The 19,203-nt window shown below is 40.8% G+C and overlaps 1 protein-coding gene across 1 annotated transcript in view; it reads left to right on the forward strand.

The window, feature by feature from the left end:
• Positions 1–19,203, forward strand: part of GALNTL6 (polypeptide N-acetylgalactosaminyltransferase like 6) — a 1,502,749-nt gene that overhangs the window by 1,358,248 nt on the left and 125,298 nt on the right. The window contains exon 7 of the mRNA XM_019965771.2: positions 7,768–7,885. Coding sequence (XP_019821330.1) covers positions 7,768–7,885 — 118 coding nt within the window. The remainder of the gene's footprint in view (positions 1–7,767; positions 7,886–19,203) is intronic.

Below are 19,203 nucleotides of genomic sequence, written 5' to 3' on the forward strand. Positions count from 1 at the left end.
TCCTTGTGACCATGGCTACCAACCCACTGGGGTGGCCACCAAGAACCTTGGCGGCAAGCCATTGGTTTTGAATCCAGCAGTTCTGGGAATTCCACACAGGATAGTTTGTTAAAGCCAAGAACTGTGTGTTTTTTTTTTTTTTTTGGGGGGGGGGGGGGGGCGGAGGTGGGGAGTAGGTATCTTCCCTGTATACCCCAGTGGCACTTTCACAGCACAGGGTGGGGACTCCCTCACCCCGGGATGACAGCTCTGCGGGGGTCTACCTTCTCCCCTCTCCCTTCCTCCCTGGGCATCATCTGTGATCTCAAGCGGGGAAGGACAAGAATTAGAAGGACAAGCTTCTATGAGCCTTTGAGCAGATTCTTCCTGCCAAACCACAAGAAACACTGGGGCTGGTGCCCTGGCTCACTCTGTGCTTGAAGTGAGAGGGTGGTGGCCATCCAGGTGGAAGAACAATTATAGACTAATTTAGGGATAATCCGTGCTGCACTGGCATTGCCCATTTCATGGACCAGCGGGAATTCTGAGCACCCATGCTGCATGCCCTGCACCCCTGGATGCTCTGGTGCCAGCAGCACTGGCCTCCCTCCTCCTCTTATTACTATTCTCCTTCCCAGCACGGAGCCTTTTCCAGCCTCAAATCCATCCTTTATTCCTCTTTCTTTCCTTTTTGAAAAACGAATTACCCTGGAAAGCTTTTCAACAATTCCTCTCCAAGTATTATCACAAGAATGATGTTTCCTTGGCGAAATCGACCAGTAGACTGACAGATACTAATATTTTATGATAGATCTGTAATTTCTCGGCAGAATTGCCGCTTTTATCTGACTCTTCTCTAATTTTATCAGACCCTAAATCATTGCATTTGGACTGGTGTGAAACTTGTCAGGTTAGGACACAATTCACAATGAAACTTTAGCTTCCAGAAGTGGAAAAGTCAATCAGTTTCTACAGTTTTACTCTTTATAACAAACCAGGATATAAAATTCTAGGCATTTCTCCTAAAGAGTTACTCCCACACATGGAAATGATATATGTACATTATTTATTGCGGAAGTTCTGAAATAGGAAAAGAGTGAAAATAATCTACACGTTCACTATATACATAGATACACAACTTTGTGCATAATGGAATAATGAGCAAATGTTAGGAAAATAAAACAAGAAAGCTCTTTTCAATATGACATGACCATTAAAATACGTTAGGACGGGACTTCCCTGGCGGTCCAGTGGCTAAGACTCCAGGCTCTCAATGCAGGGGACCTGGGTTCAATCCCTGGTCAAGGAAATAGATCCCACACGCCACAACTAAAGGCTGGCATGCCACAACTAAGAGAACAGCCAAATAAATAAATAAAAATAGACATAAAAAAATATGTTAGGGAGTTTTAAAAAGAATTAGGTAAAGACCACTGGATGTAGCATACAACCATTTTCATAGAGTAGGAAGAAAAATAAGATAGATTTATATTTGCTTATATGACTATGAAATATCTCCGAAAAGATACATAAGGAAAACTTATGGTGGGGACAGAAGTAGGAGCAAAATTCTTTGTAAACACGCAAAGATATCATCTACTAAAAATACATATTTTAAAATATTCTAAAACAAAGATTAATGGGTAGATTTTCAGACTTTCATTTCTGAACAAGTTGGAGTAATACAGCCCAGATTTACCCTGTCATCTGAAAAAACAAGAAACAAACACACATGAAACAGTGGTTTTCAAGATACCAAACGTCTGGGAATGAAGGACACTGATTCCTGAAAGACGGGAAACAATTAGGTGAAACCTGGACTCATCCCCAGCTTACTTACTTGAGAGAGTCTCCAGGTTGCGGTGTAAGGAGGGGAGCCAGTGAGGCCAGCCTAAGTCAATGTGGAGCCAAGAGTCTGGGGAGAAGAGCTCAGCTGACATTTCAAGGGCAGAAGCTCCCGAGGGTACCCCCTGAGTCCTCCGCAGAGGACTGACAAGAGCCTGTGCATGAGAAGAAACTGCCCACAAATGCAAAAGAACCACTAGAAAGAATTAGAAGTAACAGTGGCCAGAAGGCATCCAAGGCGGAGAAGAGAGTCTGTTCCCATCAGACTGAACAACCCGATGATCGCAGGACATTGATTGAAGCACACACAGGGTCTTGCCTTAAGGGTGTGAATAATTTGTAGATAATGCCTTGCTTAAGGCTCGCAAAAGGGTCAAACTACCTCCAATTGCATCCTGGAACAAAGCTCAAAAACGTTCAAAATATCCAGCATCCAAAAAGTTCTGTATCTCAAAGAAAAATTTATTACGCAGGCAGAGAAGCACCAAATGCAATCATTAAAAATATTCAATTAACCATAAAGATAGGGAAAGAAGGAAAAGGAAACAACAGATGGGACATACAGAAAGCAAAGAAGATAATAGTTTTAAACCTAATCACATGAATAACCTAATCACATGAATAATCATATTAAAAGTAAGTGATCTCAGCATCCCAATGAAAAAGCAGGGACTTTTAACAGCAAGATTCAAGTATAAGCTGCCAACAAGAAAACCACTTTAAATATAGACACAAATAGTTTAAAAAGTAAAGTAAAAAGGCCTAACAGGTATAAATATTAGTGTTCTGAAAGTATAAATCTAAAGAAAGCTGAAATGGCTATACTAATACCCAAGCAAGATCAATGCCTGAGTAAAGAATATTACCAGAGGTGATGAGTCATTTTGTAATGAGAATGAGGTCAATTCGTCAAGAGCACATGAAATTCCTACACATATATATGCACTTATTAATAGAGCTACAAAATGCATGAAGCAAAAACTTGATAGAACAGAGGAAGAGATAAACAAATCCAGAATTATAGGCATAGATTTCAATATCCCTCTCAGTAATTGATACAACAAGGAGGCAGAAAAATCAATAAGAATATGGAAGACTTGAACAACACTATCAACCAGGCTTACCTAATAAATATTTATAAACCACTCCATTCAATGGCAACAGAATGCATTCGTATAGATCACATTCTGAGCCATTAAAAAACCCCAATAAATTTAAAAGGATTCAAGTCTTTCAAAGTGTGTTCCCTAACCACAATGGAATTACATGTAAATCAATAACAGAAAGACCTTCAAAAAGAATCCCAAATAGTTGGAAAATAAATTACATACATTTATATAACCCATAGGTCACAGAAAGAAAACAAAAGAGAAAGTATGGAGTATTTGAACATGATGAAAATGGGAACACTGCATATCATTTTTTTTGTAGAATTCTTCTAAAGCAGTATTTAAGGGAGACTTATAGTACTAAATAGCTTTATTAGAAAAAAAATTTCAGATCAATAATATCAGCTTTCACCCTAAGTAACTAGAAAAAGAAGAGAAAATAAAGTACAAAGTCAGTAGAATAATTAAACTAATGAAGACCATGGAGAAATCAATGAAATATAAAACTGAAAACAATAGAGAAAAATCAATGAAACCAAAAGTTAATTCTTTAAGCAGATCAATAAGCTTCTAGCCAGACTGACTAGGCAAAATAAAGGAATAACATAATTTTCTCAGCACCATTAATCATTGTGGAAATGCAAAACAAAACCACAATAAGATACCACCATGCCCCTGTTATGGAGAAGGAAATGGCAACCCACTCCAGTGTTCTTGCCTGGAGAATCCCACGGATGGAGAAGCCTGGTAGGCTGCAGTCCATGGGGTTGCACAGAGTCTGACACGACTGAAGCGACTTAGCAGCAGCAGCATGCCCCTGTTATAGTGACTAAACTTCAAACTGCCCATGTCAAGTATATGAGGATATGTAGCAGTTGGAAGTCAAATACAGCTGGTATTTGAATATAAAGTTACAAGCACTCTGGGAAAGAGTTTCACAATTTCTTAAAAGGTTAAACCCATACCTACCACATGATTTAGTCATTCCACTCCCAGGCTTTTTCTCAAGAGAAATGAAAGCATATATCCACACAAAGATTAGCACACAAAACTCATAGAAGCTTTATTTGTAATAGCCCCAAGCTGAAAAAAGCCCAAACATTCATCAGTGGGCAAATAGATAATCAAGCTACAGTATATCCATGCAAATAGAATACTACTCAGCAACCAAAAAGGAAGAAACCATTAACAGACATTACAACAAGAGTGAGTCTCAGAATAAAGACATGAATGAGAGGAGTCAGACACTCCCAAAAAGAGTACATACTGTATGATTTCATTTATATAAAATTCTAGACAATTCAAACTCATCTACAGAGGCAGAAATCAGTTACGTCCTAGAGGAAAGGGATGAGAAGAGGGTCAGGAGGGAGGGAGGGATACAATGAGGAAACTCTGGAGGCATGATAGATGTGTTACTTTTTCCTAAGTGTAATGATGGTACCGAGGGGTATCCATAAGTCAAAACCTATCAACTTTTCCATTTAAAATATTTGCAATTCATTGCATGACAACTATGCCTTAGTTACACTGTTCAAAAGATTAATGGACAAATATGAATAAAGACACAAACAAAAGGCTTGTTTCATACTGATTATTCACACTAATCAAGATAGGAGAGGCTAATTTAGGGCTTGGAAACAACATCAGTGAAGGTAAGGGGGTCCATATGAATTTATTTTATTATGCCTCAAACTAACCAGATACATCCCGTTTAGTTTTTTATAAACTCATCAAGAAACACAAGATGTTGTGTCTCCAACAAATCACTTACAATAAAAAATATCAATCTAGGATGTTCTCTTCCCAATATCTAGACTGGTTCCATATCTATAATGGTAGTAACTCTAGCTGGGAGATGTAGTCTGCACAGTGTAAATTCTGTTGCACTCCGGTCTCGTGTTTCATACAGTCAAATGAGAATACACTGGTAGGACTTAAGATCTTTCCATTTGTGGTCCAGACTGAGTAGAACTGACAATTTCTTTTTGTAATTTTTTGAAATGCAGGTGTATTTTGGCCAAAATAAACACAGCTCGATGCCATGTTCCTTCAATATTACTGGATATTTTCATACATTCTAATGATTTTTCTTGCTCTGTTTAAACTGATGTTAACCAAGTTCACTTCCAGTTTTGACCGTATCTCTGGTCGAAGACCATATATACCCAGCTGCATTCTGAATATCCTAATTTCCCCAACACTTGGACGCATCATCTTCCCACACACCTAAATTAGTCCCTGCTCCATTAGATCCAGAATTCACAAATTAGGTATGTGCAATTCCATTATATGACTATTGCTCTTTTGGGGCTTCCCCAATGGATCAGCAGTAAAGAATCCACCTGCAATGCAGGAGATGTAGGAGATGCATGCTCAATCCCTGAGTGGGGAAGATCCCCTGGAGGAGGGCATGACAACCCACTCCAGTATTCTTTCCTGGAGAATCCCATGGACAGAGGAGCCTGGCAGGCTACAGTCCACATGGTCGCAAGGAATCGGACATGACTGAAGCAACTGAGCATGCACGCACTGCTCTTTTTTAACAGTGAAGCAAACTATATATCATGCTGGGTTATCTCTCAATATGTTTTATAATTTATTATTAAGGATTGAGAATTTCTAATCGCTTAAGCCCAAGCCCCATGGAACCAAAGATGACACAGATGTACCAAATACGATCACTGAGGAACTGCCCCCAGGATGTGGTCCCATGCCAGTCTGTCCCGGCTACAGCTGTGATTCCCTCTGAAATTCAGGGCATGGAAAATGGGAAGAGAATATACTGCTGGAGAGATCATGAAAATAAGGCACATCTGGTTCCAAGACTTCCATTTCAAACAGAATTTTTGAAATGCATGAGATCCTTTGTGTTATTATTTCAATCCTGCTCACTTTCCTAGGGGAGAAATAAATCCCTCTTCCTGTCTTGTAATCTTTCCATCTACAGAGAGTATACACATATTTTTTAAAATCTTAAACTAAAGTGATTAGGCCAAGTACCATTGTAACATACAAAGTCTCTGAAATATACAACACACTTAAATAAATTCACATTTATGTCCCTCTAGAGCATCATAGAAAGTTACCAACGGCACACCTTCAGTGAGTCTGTAAATTGGTGTGTCTTATTTACTTAGACATTTTTAAACATGCCTCCAGTATTTAGTGTCTTGTACTTATATATATAAATATCCTTTGTTTCCAAAAAATCTTCAGAAGTGTCACAAAAATTTTATTGACTGTGTGTTTTTACAGATTTGCTTGGTCTGCATAAAGTGTTCTTTAGATGTTTTATGTACACATTTGTGTTGCTGTCTCTTTTTACCTGGGGTAAAGAATCCTCCTGCAGTGCAGGAGACTCAGAGATATGGGTCCAATCCCTGAGTCGGGGAGATCCCCTGGAGAAGGAAATGGCAACCCACTGCAGTATTCTTGCCTGGGAAATCCCACGCACAGAGGAACCTGATGGGCTACAGTCCATGGGATTGCAAAGATTGGGACACAACTTAGCAACTAAACAACATCAACTCTCTTTAAACATTGAAACAGAAACAGCATTGCAGTAAAGAACTCAAAGGCTTTGGAATCAGAGTACCTGGTTCAGCCACAGCGGCACCACCATCCTGGCCCAGAGAGGATGCTGGGCCCTCCCTCCCTCGTCCTGTTTCTCCCAGTAGAACACAGGGATGGTATTCCTAGGGCTGCAGTAAGGATTAATCAAAAGAACTGGACAAGAATCTCACAGAAGAGCCCAGCACACAGTGAACATTCAAAAACCCAAGAGCTGGGACTTTCCAGGTGGTCCAGTGGCTAAGACTCCCAGCTCCCAATGCAGGGGTCCAAGTTTGATCCCTGGTCAAGGAACTAGATCCCACATGCCACAGCTAAGTGTGTGCATGTCACAACTCAAGACCCCACACGCCACACCTAAAAAATCCCATGTGCCACAACTAAGACTCGGCACAGCCAAATACATAAATATTAAACACACACACACACACACACATGTGAGCACACTCCTCTGGCAGTCCAATGGTTAAGACTTCATGCTCCCACTGCAAAACAGTGGCAAAAACATTAAATAATAATAATAACAGAAAAACTGAAAAGCTGCTCCTGAATTGCAAAAAAAAAAAAAAAAAAAAACACACTTTAGGGCGGAATCCAATGATTATAAATTACCTCATTACATAGTAATGTGACTGCAATGCATCCTAGCAAGAGCAGAAAACTTGAAATTATTATTTGATCAAAAGAATATTTCCTAGAAAGGTAGACTTTAAAAAGAACATTATTAAAGTGAAAAGACTTAGTTTAAACTCCAGCTTCGGCATGCTAATAACTAGTTCTGGTTGGTTATTTTGTTCTAACTGACCATCTCGCAGTCTGTTAATGGACATAACCTGGAAATGGTAGGTGCATGGTGAATACATATGAGAAATTAAATTAAAGTTATGGTCTACAACTGCATTGTCTATGTTTTTATGTGTCTGATACTATAAGATCTCTTTCACTTTGAGGAAAAGCCATAAAACCACTGATTTTCCCAACATATCAGTCACTAGTCATCTTATACTTCTCTCTGATGACAAACACACATAGCTAATGTGTGGCTCCACAGGGCGTGAGTGGCTTGAGAGCCTGAACTATGAAATTAAAAGCCCACGGGGGTTCCGGGAGCGATTGGAGACCCCGTGAGAACTCATGTGCACTCACTGAAAAACTGTGCAGTGACCACTGAAACTTAAAGTCTGCTGTTTTTATCCCCAAGCAAAATGCCCAGGTCCCCGATGCTCAGAGCCCTTTAAAGATGGTTTTATTCCTTTCACAGGTCTCCCGTTATGGCTGGAGGTCTCTTTGCCGTGGATCGCAAATGGTTTTGGGAGTTGGGTGGCTATGATCCGGGTCTGGAGATCTGGGGAGGAGAGCAGTATGAAATTTCTTTCAAGGTAAGCCATCAGCACCCTTGCCACACTAGGTCAGCCTCTTTTTGACAATTGCAATGGAATGGCGACATTTCGTTTTGTGACCTATGCTGTAAATTGACATCGAAAACAGACATGTCATTTTCCCACCTCAGCTTTTGGCTGAGAGAGGCTACTTCCTCCTGAAGCTTCCGAGAGACGCAGGCATGCCATCAAAGTAAAGCAGAGGAGAAAGTCCGGAATCCCACTTGAAGGCAGGAAACGCAACGCGTGAGCACCCCTGCTGCTCCGCTGGCCGTGCGCTCCTTCTCAGGCCCCCAGAACAGACAGACAGTGGCTAGGAGGTGAAAGCAATGGAATTACTGGAGCTTCTGCCCTTTGTGTTTGTTCTAGAACAAACACATATGTTGGAGAAGGAAATGGTAACCCACTCCAGTATTCTTGCCAGAAAAATTGCACGGACAGAGGAGCCTGGTGGGCCACAGTCCATGGGGTCGCAAAGAGTCAGACATGACTGAGCAATTTAATGGTTAAATGATGTATATATGTATAACTGAAACTTTATAGAATTCCAAAACAAGTGAGTTTTTTATTTTTATCTGAAACTACTCAGGTTTCGTTTCCACTTGCTTGGACCATAAGTACTTCTAAAATTATATCCTTTATTACATATATTCTCAGTCGCTCAGTTGGGTCTGACTCTTTGCGACCTCATGGACTATAGCCCACCAGGCTCCTCTGTTCATGGGATCATCCAGGCAAGAATACTAGTGTGGGTTGCCATGCCCTTCTCCAATCAAACCTGCTCTCCCGTATTGGCAGGCAGATTCTTTACCCACTGAGCCATCCAGGAAGCCTTTATTACATATATATGCATGCATATATTCTGATATACACATATATGATACATAAATATATAATAGCATATCAAATTTCAGGATTTGTAAATGACAACATTTACTACAACATATGAAGATCAGATAATCAAAGCAAAATAAACTATGCAAAAGGTTTTCTTTTTTCCTTTTTCCTTGTCATTATTCATACAGAAGATAGTGATTCTCACAAAATGTACCATACTGAAATCTCAATAAATAAATTAGCTCTTAATTACCTCTATTATAAAGTCAAACCAATTCTTGCTAAAATAAAATGTATCCTGAATACAGTAAAAGTCAAACCTAATAGTCTAGCTAAACTTTTTGAATTTATGCATAAAAGAAATTGATAAAACTGGTTTTTATTCAACTTTAATAACCATATTCAGTGTGTTAACAGAAATGTTATGTTGTCTCCAAAGTGTTATAAAATAAATATCCCCAAAGAGAAACTCAGGAGACATGACTGCAGGCTTCAGCACATCTAGAATTTTCAATCTGATTGCTGGCAATAAACCTGGGAACACTATTTACTAAATTAGTGCTTCTTTTCACCATTATTGAAACACATCTAATTTCACACCTTAGGCACTGTTTTCTCAAACTTCTGTATAGGTACATTTACACAATTTATTCAATGATATGTGATATATAAATGCTAGGCCAAGTGCTTTACATGCATTATATATTTTAAAACCACAGCTCTAAGAAGTTGGTACTATTCTATTTTATAGATGAAGAAACTGAGACTTGAAAGTTTTAAAGATTTTTACATTAATTTTTTTAAGTTGTAAAGATTAAATAAACTACCTGGTGTTGCTTAGGGATTAAAATGCTCAGGTTGACTCAATTGCAGAGAATACAGAAACATAAAATTGTCCGTTCACCCAAGTCATATCTGCCAACACCATTCCCAAGTTCACAGTTACCCTGTTAGTCTCTAGCTAATGGTTCCTCTCACTGAACAGAGGAGCGTGTCTTCATTATAGCCCAAGAGCATAGCCGCGAACTCTGTGCTGACTCTGGCAAAATACTGCTGATATCAGATGTGGTCCAAAGCTGGAAAGAATTACAATAATTCCTTCCACTGGAAAAACAGAAAATTGCGTTTGACTCCAGCAGTAAAAGAAAATACAGCATTGCTACATTTGCAATATCATCAGAAGTCAAAGAATGCTTTTTACTTTTCACAGTTCAAGAGTTTTTTTGGTTTTTATATTCTCTTAATTCATGAGTTCTTTAGGTTTAAAATACTATTAAGAAAAATCTGTATTGTACAAATAATAAATAGTGGGAAAAGTGTAGAGAAAAGGGAACCTTCTTAATACTGCTGGTGGATTATACATTGTTGCAGACACTGGGGAAAACAATATGGACAGGTTCCTTAAAAAACAAAAAAATAAGAGTTGCTGTATGATCCAGCATTCCCACTACTGGGCATGTATCTGGACAAAAACATAATTCAAGAAGACACACGCACCCCTGTATTCACAGCAGCACCATTTAAAATAGCTCTGACATGAAGACAACCTAAGTGTCCACTGACAGAGGAGTGGATAGAGCTGTGGTGCATGTATACAACAGAACGTTCCTCAGCCATAAGAAAAAGAACAAAAAAAGATGTCATTTGCAGCAACATGGATGGAACTAGAGATTACCATACTAAATGAAATGTCAGACAAAAAAAGACAAGCACTGTATAGTATCACTTATATGTGGAATCAAAAAAAAAAAGCTACAAATGAACTTATTTATGAAACAGAAATAGACTCACAGACATAGAAAACAAACTAGTTACCAAAGTGGTAAGCAGGGAAGGGATACATTTGGAATTCAGGATTAACAGACACACACTACTGTATATAAAATAAACAGCAAGGATCTACACAGGAAACTACATTCAGTATCTTATCACAACCTATGAATCACTTGAAACAATGTAAACCAACTAGACCTCAATCTTTTTAATTTATTGAATTATTATTTATTTATTTGGCTATGCCAGGCCTTCGGTTGTGGCCTGTGGGATCTGTTAATAAATTCCCGGACCGAGGATTGAACCCAGGCACCCTGCACTGGGAGCATGCAGGCCTAGCCACTGGACCACCAGGGAAGTCCCTATGCTTTTTTAAAAATTATTTAAAAAGAAAAAAAAGGAAAAAGAAAACCTGTGTTAAAGAGATACCTGACTTTGAATAAAGAACCTGGTGTAGATAAAAGCACCGCGGGAAGTCTGAGAGTTTGCAGAATGGAATCTGCATTCTACATCACAGGGGTATTTGTAAGACAAACACAAACTTGAACCTCTCACGTGGCTATCACTTCTATATATTGCTTCTTTTCAGGGTGACCTGGGGTTTTATTACCCCACTTCCTCTTCCTCCCATTATCTGTCATTCTGAAGGTTATGATTGGAATGCAGCCCTTCTGTCTTTGTCTAGAAACCATGGAAACAGAGCTAGAGGTTCAGGACTACGTTGCCGCAGTTTGTTTGATGAGAATGCCAGATGCTTTGTCAACAGCTATGTCTTATGGGGTCCTGTTTCAGACACATCCCTCTGTCCTTCCCGCCACTGTGGGCTGACCTTGGGCTTGCTGTCCCTCTCTATCAGTACTTGGAACATGAGGGGAACACACTCAAGCAGGTTTTGCTGGAATTGGCATGGAAGATGAGGAATATTCTCCATATGAGATAAATCAAAAGAATTGTCTACAAATAGCTCTGCTCAGTGACATTTTAAAAAGTCAAAGAAAAAATCAAATATCTGTATTTGGAGAAATAGTCCATAAATTGTGATTAATTTTACCAAGGGAAGCACTGTTAGATGCTCACTGGTCAGCCCTCCAGTCTTGGGAACATGTACAGACAACTGAAAATTCACCAGTCTATTCTACATCATCAAAAAGAAATTGTTTCAAGTCTGAAACTTAGAAACTCTCATTCAAAAGATTTCGGTCTGCATTTGTCATCAGGCATCTTTGCTTGCTCTTTGCGCGTCAACCAAAGAATCATTTCAATGACGTTTATGACAAGATTCTGTGGCTGAATGAAAATATGTCCAGAAAAGTGTGTGTTGGTCTCTCAGTCTTGTCTGACTCTTTGTGACCACATGGACTGTGTAGCCCACCTCTGTCCATGGCGGCTCCTCTGTCCATGGAATTCTCCAGGCAAGAATACTGGAGTGGGGGTTGCCACTCCTTTCTCCAGAGGATCTTACTGACCGAGGCATTGAACCCAGGTCTGCATTGCAGGCAGATTCTTTACTGTCTGAGCCACTGAGAAAACCCAGGAGGTGGAGGTGGGGGGAACCCTCTGCTTTATATTAAAAGGCTGAGTTTTGGGTCAGACGATGCTGGCTATGGGGGCAACTCAGTTCTCTGTCTCTCTAGACATCTTTCCTTTTTCTAACATCTGGCGAGGTGAGGAGATTTCATGCCATCACACAAAGACCAGCACAGCATACCACAAAAACGTTGCTGTGGTATTTCATGACACGGTCAAGGAAAAGAGCTCTCTAGAGAAATGATCCGTCTGCCCTGTGCTCAGGCTTCAATCTCTTTTAATATGAATCTGAATTCTCACATGACCCAGAATTATCCAGCTGCCTTTCAAACGTTGCTAGGTTACCAGCTGCCAGGGAGGAAAAAGCACCATTAAGTCAGACACTCAACTAGCTTTTACTGAGCATCTAATTTACATCAGGGCAGTATTCCAGGTACTCAGTTTGGGGAAACAAAAGGGCTTCCCAGGTGGCATTAGTGGTAAAGAACCCACCTGCTAATTCAGGAGATGTAAGAGATGCAGGTTTAATCCCTGGGTCTGGAAGATTCCTTGGAGGAGGGCATGGTAACCCACTCCAGAGTCGTACATGATTTAGTGACTGAACAACAACAGCAAGTGACCACCTCTGTTATGTGCTCTTGTCCTTCCCATGCGAAAGCTTAAGGTTCAGATATGTAAGGAAATTATCACTTACCTCTCACAATCTTTCAGCCTTTATCAGTCACTAATTCATTCAGTGGGCATTTATTTACTGATTACAGTGGGCCAACTCTGGGCTAAGCTCCAGAGATTCAAAGATAATGTGAAAAAAAATGGCTCTCCAGTTGCCACCTGGAGAATTAATTGATTCCAATTCCTCAGTATTGTTTGGAATATATGTTATTTCCATATTCACAGGAATAACTTAAGAATATACACAGGAACCTCTTCACCAGCCTCCCTCCCTGTTCTTTTCTCCTCTTTCAACTGATCTCCAGTTTTTACTCATTTAATTCCCTGAGTCACTTTATTTTCCCCTCCTAAAAGTTCACAATTGCTCCTAAGAACCTCACAAATCAAATTAGCATGCCAAATCATAAACCATGAAACTTCCCCTCAATTGTCTGCCTCACCCGTCTCCAGCTACACCGCAAACCAGTTAAAGGCGTGCTTTCCTTTCCTTCCCAGAAAAGATGGAAACACACCCACCTATCACTGTCCTTGTTTATTGCAGAGATTTTAACTAACCAGACTTTGCTCTGTTCCTGAGACTTTGGGTTATTCCCTCTAAAATATTAATCAGAACCCTTCATCGTGAATCAATGTGCCCTGCAAGCTAGACCCTGAAGAAACATGCAAGAAAGCCCAGTACGAGCCTTCAGGTCAAGTACAACCGAGATGGGTATTTCACCCGTTAAACATAAACATCAGATAAAGCAGAAACGCACAAAAAACTTAGGTTAAGAATCTCCTCTAGGGTGTCCCTGATGGCTCAGTGGTTAGGAAACCGCCTGCCAGTGCAGGGGATGTGGGTTTGATGCCTGATCCAAGAAGATCCCACATGCCATGGAGCAATTAAGCCCATGCGCCACAACTACTGAGCCTGTGCTCTTGAAAACCCCAACTACTGAGCTCGTGCCCCCTAAAGCCTATGTTCCGCAAGAGAAGCCACCTCAATGAGAAGCCTCCGCTCATCACAAATAGAGAAAAGCCCATGCAGCAGCAAAGACCCAGCACAGTCCAAAAAAAAACCTCCTCCAAAGTAAAACACACAAAGGTACATTTATTCACAGTCTTCTAATGCAAGAGAAGCCAAAGCTGTTCCTTCTGCATTTGGGTCCTCGAGTCAGGGTAAACTAGAGATGCCTGGACCACATCCACTTTGCATCCACCAGGAGTCCTAGCTTGGGCTCCTCTAAACTGAAATGAGAGGGACTTCCCTGGGGGTCCAGGGTTAAGATGTCACCTTCCAACGCAGGGGATACTGGTCTGATCCCTGGTTGGAGAGCTAAGATCCCACATGCCTTGTGACCAAAAAACAAAACATAAAACAGAAGCAATACTGTTACAAAGTCAATAAAGACTTTTAAAAAAAACTGAAATGAGAACCTGAAGACACTTGGAAGCTATCTTCAGGCAGTCATAGAACCCTTCTGATTTTTTTATGATTTTTACCTGACTCTTTAGTATTACTTTACCCACACTGATTTGACAGCAATTTTTAAACAATTCCATCTTTTAAGCACCTCAAATTAGTTCTGATATGAGCAACAACTCTTTCCATAACAATATTTCATCAATTCAAATGATACATCATCAAATTGCATAATTATAATTTTTTTAACTAGCATAATCCCCTTTGGGAAGAAACGCACTGCCTTTGGGTGCTTTTTTTAAGATTTTTTTATGTGGACCATTTTTAAAGTCTTTACTGAATTTATTACAACATTGCTTCTGTTGTTTATGCTCTGGTTTTTTGGCCGTGAGGCTTGTGGGGTCATAGCCCCCTGACCAGGGATCAAACCTGCACCTCCTACATTGGAAGGTCAAGTCCTAACCACTGGACCACCAGGGAAGCCCCAGTTGCCTTTGAGAGACACACACAACTGTGAGCCAAGGATTACAGGTGGATCCAGTATAGCCTGTATCCAGCGTAGGTCCACCTAATATGAATGCTATTTGCTATGTTTACTGAATGACTAGAGTGATGGTTTAGACATTAAGTTGATTGAGCAGATTCAGACCTTGCTGTCAAAAACTCTCAGTCTCATAAGAGACAGGGAAAGCTCATGTTGCAAGGGCAGGGGCATTGCTGTCTCCATACGGAGGCAAATCACCCAGCTCCTGGGTTCAGGCCTGGGGTGAGGCGCTCCCCCTGAGTCCTTGTCCTCACACAGGTGCCCCAGTTCCCTGCCCTCTGTCCAGGGGGCTTACAGGTGTACCCAGGTAACTGAGTGGCCAGGGTCATACAGTGATGGGGCAGGGTGGGGGCAGCCTCCATGCCCTTCCGTGTGGCCCTTCCATGCTGCACACTCGCCCTACAGACCAGCTCTCAATCCTGTTTGCAGGTTGTCACTTCTGTTCCCTTCCCTCAGGCCCCATCTTGTGTAGACTCTCTGTTGTTGTTGTTCAGTTGATAAATCGTGTCCAACTCTTTGTGACCCCATGAACTGCAGCACAGTAGGCTTCTCTGTCCAACACTATCTCCCTGAGTTTGCTTAAACTCATGTCCATTGAGTCAGTGATGCCATCCAACTATCTCATCCTCTGTTGCTCCCTTCTCTTGCCCTCAGTTTTCCCCAGCATCAGGGTCTTTCCCAATGAGTCAGCTCTTTGCATCAGGTGGTTAAAGTATTGGAGCTTCAGCTTTAGCATCAGTCCTACCAATGAATATTTAGGGTTGACTTCCTTTAGGATTGACTGATTTGATCTTCTGGCTGTCCAGGGGACTCTCAAGAGTGTTCTCCAATACCACAGTTCAAAACCATCAATTATTTGGCACTCAGCCTTCTTTATGGTCCAACTCTCACATTCATACATGACTACTGGAAAAACCATAGCTTTGACTATAGGGACCTTTGTGGGCAAAGTAATGTCTCTAACATGGGTGGGGGGGCGGGGCGGGGAACAGTCCTAAAATAAGCCTGGAGGGTTTCTTTGAATCTTTGATCTATGTGACTGTGACTAGGAAGAAAATGTCCCCAGAGAAAAAAATAGAAGATGGAAAACACACTGAACATAACAAAGAGAATTCTTAATACTGCCACACAGAAATAAACACATCAGCTCAAAGAGACTAAAATATGCCTGAGATTTTAATAGATGGCATCCATTTATTTTGCATCCTTTTCTGATTTTTAAAAGCTTCACATGGAGCTACCTGTGTCCCGAAGTCCTGGCCATTCCAGTCTTCCTATACCGGTAATAACTGTTATTTGGCCCTTTAGCAGGGAAAAGTAATGACTTAGCATTTAAAGGTCATTGAATTTAATTTCTTATTCCATTCAACACTAATGCAAGGTAAAAATATAATTTCTATTTCATAACTGCAAAGGCAGGCCATTACCTAGTTAATATCAAAGCAAGGAGCAAAATTCAGGCTTGCTCTACTAACCATTAGCCTAATTTCTCTTAGCTGGAAAAAAAATAGATTTTATGTCCTCTGTGCGAAAGTGACTACTCTATTTCTCTGAAACTACTTTAAAAAAGAAATGCAGTTTCTTCCCAACTGAATTTTACCCAATATGGGGGCTAACAACTCCTGTTATGATTTAATGTAAAATTTAATTTTTTACTGTCTTTAAAATGCAATGGCTATTCAATAAGATTTGCATGTACACAACAGAGGCTAATCATTGAGTATAGAACACTCAGCTTTTTATTCAAACATGGTAACAGCCATCAATTTGGAATTTGCTAGAGTGCAGGAAACTGTATAGTCTAGAGCTTAGTCTCATTGCAGAGCTTCTCAAGAACATGGATTTCAATTATTTGTACTCAGAATATCAAAATTGATAAATAACCTCACTAAATTAGCTAAATTTAAACCTTCCCATCATAGTACATTGGGCTTTCCTGGTGATTCAGATGGTAAAGAATTGGCCTGCAGCGCTGGAGACCCAGGTTTGACCCCTGGGTTGGGAAGATCCACTGGAGAAGGGAATGACACCCCACTCCAGTATTCTTGTCTGGAGAATCCCATGGACAGAGGAGCCTGGTGGGCTACAGTCCGTGGGATCACAGAGTCTGACATAAGTGAGTGACAAACATTTACTTAACACTTAACATAGTATGTAGCCATCAAAAAACTTTTAGGTGTATTTATGGTTCAACAATTGAATATTATACAAGTATAATTTACACTTTTAAACTGGAAAAGAAAGATCTACTCTTATAGAACACTCACAGCAACAACAAAAATTATATGAAACAGGAACAACAACAAAAAAAAACCCACTCTTGACAAAAGTATCAGATATCTTACCCCCAACCACAGTGTATAAGGAAAGTATCATATGCAGTACGATCAATTCAGTGATGGGCTTTCCCTGGTGATCCAGCAGTTAAGACTCTGTGCTTCCAAGGCAGGGGGCACAGGTCTGATTCCTGGTCAGGGAACTATGATCCCACACACCACATGGTGCAACCAATAATAATAAAGTCTTCATTAAGGAACGACAGAGGATGAGATGGCTGGATGGCATCACTGACTCAATGGACGTGAGTCTGAGTGAACTCCGGGAGTTGGTGATGGACAGGGAGGCCTGGCGTGCTGCGATTCATGGGGTCGCAAAGAGTCAGACACGACTGAGTGACTGATCTGATCTGAAGGAAGATATAATAATAACAAAAATTAGTTTTTTGAAAAATATCAATTCAATTGATGATAAATTGGGGCTTCCCTGGTGGCTCAGAGGCAAAGGATCTGCCTACCAGTGCAGGAGACACGGGTTCAATCCCTGGTCCAGAAAGACCCCACATGCTGTGGAGCAACTAAGCACCTGGGGCACAATATTGAGCCTGTGCTCCAGAGCCTGGGAGCCACAGCTACTGAGCCGACATACACACTCTAGAGCCTGCGCTCCACAACAGGAGAAGCCATCACAATGAGAAGTCTGTGCACTGCGACGAGAAAGTAGCCCCCTCACTGCATGACTAGAGAAAGCCCACACAGCAACGAAGACCCAGCACAGCCAAAACATAATATACACTTTTAAAAAATAATTTTTTTTTAATTTATGGTAAATCAGGAGCAAGGGAAGATGGAATGGCCAGCTACAAATCTCATTTAAAGTCACCAGATCTCAGTTCCCCAAGCATTGGGTGGAAATCCTAAGAAGAAAACCAACAAGCACTTGTTTGAAATAGTAGCAACAGGAATGACTGCTGGTGGCCAGAGCATCTCAGAATTGAGTCTGGCACCAAAGAGAAGCAGTGAATGGCAGACTGGGGACGGGTCTGACGAGGTCTATACAGACCAGCCATATTTGCAGGAAGCAGGTTGTTAATGAGGCAGAATGGAGGAAAAATATTCAATACCCAAGCAGCCCTACAGCAGCTAGTTCCTGTTGGGTGCAGCCAATAAAGGCTAAATGAATTCACTCACACACAAAATCCTGTGTCATAAAGTGAATGCTTACTGTCATTGTTAAGAAGGGCATACCCTACTCAAAGATTAATTATAACCTTTTCAAGGAAATAGCATATTAAAATATTGTAAGAGAAAAAGGAAGAAAAGATCAGGAATGGTCATCAAAACCATGCTGCTATACATTGTTATAAATTCTTCCAAGAGGTTAATGAAGTCATTGATTCTGTGAAACAATGTGATATGCTGAGCTTGCTGAGATTAGGCAAAATATTGAAAGAAAGCAGGAGATTAAAAAAAAACTAAGCAGCAACAACTGGGATATAATGAAAAACAAAGCCAAAAAATGGTCACATTGAAAGCAACACGAAAGAAAAAGGAATGTACTAAAAAGACAGAGGGACATAAAGGATAAGATTGAGAAAAAGGAACAAAATGAAATTAAAATGAACCAAGTTAAAAGTGGGGCTTCCCTTGTAGCTCAGCTGGTAAAGAATCTGCCTGCAATGCAGGAGACCCCGGTTCAATTCCTGAGTCAGGAAGATCCGCTGGAGAAAGGAATGGCTACCCACTCCAGTATTCTTGGGCTTCCCTCGTGGTTCAGCTGGAAAAGAATCCGCCTGTAATGCGGGAGACCTGGGTTAGATCCCTGGCTTGGGAAGATCCCCTGGAGAAGGGCATGGCAACCCACTCCAGTATTCTTGCCTGGAGAATCTCCATGGACAGAGTGGCCTGGCAGGCTACAATCCATGGGGTCGCAAGAGTTGGACATGACTTAGCAACTAAACTACCACCACCACTATATATAAACTCTGAAATGACTTAAATGTCCCATTGACAGATGAATGGATAAAGATAATGTGGTACATATACACAATAGAACATTCAGTTCAGTTCAGTCGCTCAGTCGTGTCCGACTCTCTGCGACCCCATGAATCGCAGCACGCCAGGCCTTCCTGGCCATCACCAACTCCCGGAGTTCACTCAGACTCACGTCCATCGAGTCAGGCATAAAAAAAGAATAAAATAATGCTGTCTGACCAAGATGGATGGACCTAGAGATCATCATACTAAGTAAGTTAGATAGTGAAAGACAAATACCATGTGATATTGC

Source organism: Bos indicus, chromosome 8 (assembly GCF_029378745.1).
Source record: "Bos indicus isolate NIAB-ARS_2022 breed Sahiwal x Tharparkar chromosome 8, NIAB-ARS_B.indTharparkar_mat_pri_1.0, whole genome shotgun sequence".
Taxonomy (NCBI): Eukaryota; Metazoa; Chordata; class Mammalia; order Artiodactyla; family Bovidae; genus Bos; species Bos indicus.